We start from the raw sequence: 1,793 nt of genomic DNA on the forward strand, positions 1-1,793 counted from the left end.
GGCAGCAACTGGACCAAAAAGTTTCTTATTAGACTATAGAAGAAAAACCCACAATGCACAAACTAGACTAATCTGGTGGCCATAAGGTTTGTTGAGCATATATTTCTCATGCAAGAGAAATTCCATATTCTGCATTATCCATCATCAGCAAAGAGCTATAGTTTTTCAGTAATTTAGAATTTCTACGAGATCTCAATAGTGTGGAAAAAGGGGATGAAAACATCCAGGTCCAGATTGCTACCTGGCAATACAAGAGAAAATGCATCTTAAGCAGGAAAGAGACTTGTGAGAAGTTTTGCTTCTCCATAAGTGGCTGTTGCAACTTACCAAAGGCAATGACAGCACAAAGGAGAACACTTTTGTGCCACTTATAGGTCATAATGCAAAAATCAATAAAAATACAAGTGGGAAGAAATTAGCCCTCTCTTCCCCTTACAGTTCCTGTTCACTAAAGGCACAAACACTTAACAACAGTTCTCTCTCGAATTCCCCACCAATTTCTCTCAAGCTTAAAGTACTTTAAATCAGAACAATCTTTTAATTGGCTAAGCAGAATGAACAGCTGGCTAACCAAATATCTTTATTGTTATATTTTAGTCACTTGACCATTAATGAAATAATCTTAAGGCATTTAATTGAATTGGATAAAGCGTGTTCATATTTTAATAGAACCAAACACATACCAGGTAATTCTCATCAGCCCAGTTAGAATGTGAAGGATCACCTGTTCTAGATATCTTTTCTAAGTGAGCAGAAGAATGAACAGAAATGTTAATAAATAATATTTTAAAAAATCTAAAGAAAAAAGTTACTGCCAAACTAAATTGTTTGATAAAACCTTTGTGAAAAAGGGTCAAACTTAAAACCAACAGTGATTTATTTGGGAACAGTCCAAGAGATACTGATGAGAAGTGTTCATATCTCAGAATATGAAAGAAACTTTCTTTTCAGTCACTTCCCACAAGTAACTACTCCTACTGAAATAATTCTGAGCTCAGCGAATGTAAAACATAAATACAACTAAAATTCCTTCACTCAAAATCAGCCATTACACACCTGAGTCATCTATCTATGAGATGCATGGAACGAAAAAATGTTAAGAAATTTAAAACAACAATTTTACATTAATCACAACACCAATAAATATTCTGTTACATGAATTATGCAATTTAAAGTTAATCTTAAAGAGTCATCTTAAATGAGAAAATGTATATTAGTATAAGGTCTTCAAGCAATAAAAATTAATACCTTGTAAACAATAAACAGCAATATAGGAGTAATTCAAACAAAAGACATCCAAAGCCAGAGTCAAACTCCAAGTAATTAATACCCATCTCTTACCATTTACACAAACTGTGCCCACTACTCAAAGTCCCTGATTTTCTGGATCAACCACTGCAAGCTCAAGACCACTGGATGCATGTTATGTACCTGGGGTTCTGGGTGTGTGATGGGAAGCTGATGTGTAAATTGGTGTTGATGCGACTGAGTGCTAAAGAGCAGAAATACAGGTAAAAGAGCAAAAAGAATATTTCTAAAGCTGAATTCTGGTGTACTGCATGCAAGCCATGAATAGACACCCAAAAATAGCTGGTGTTTTTCCTTGAAGATGTGACCACATAGGGACTGTAAGTGCTGGTGTAGTTTATCATTCAGTATAAAACCCTATGCTGTAAACTAAGTTTTACAGGGGAAATATTATAGATTTAATATTATCTATGTGACCTAGAACTTGTGAAGACATTGTGTTAATTCTATGTTGTCTTGCATAAGGATCTTGGTATTCAATGACA

The 1,793-nt window shown here is 34.5% G+C and overlaps 1 protein-coding gene across 1 annotated transcript in view; it reads right to left on the reverse strand.

Annotated features, from left to right (window-relative positions):
- LOC119587945 (E3 ubiquitin-protein ligase TRIM37-like) overlaps positions 1-1,793 on the reverse strand; it is a gene marked incomplete in the record, with an annotated part of 49,872 nt that overhangs the window by 3,184 nt on the left and 44,895 nt on the right. The window contains 1 exon segment of the mRNA XM_037936657.1: positions 684-742. Coding sequence (XP_037792585.1) covers positions 684-742 — 59 coding nt within the window.

The sequence above is a fragment of the Penaeus monodon genome, chromosome 23, assembly GCF_015228065.2.
Source record: "Penaeus monodon isolate SGIC_2016 chromosome 23, NSTDA_Pmon_1, whole genome shotgun sequence".
In the NCBI taxonomy this organism is placed as follows: Eukaryota; Metazoa; Arthropoda; class Malacostraca; order Decapoda; family Penaeidae; genus Penaeus; species Penaeus monodon.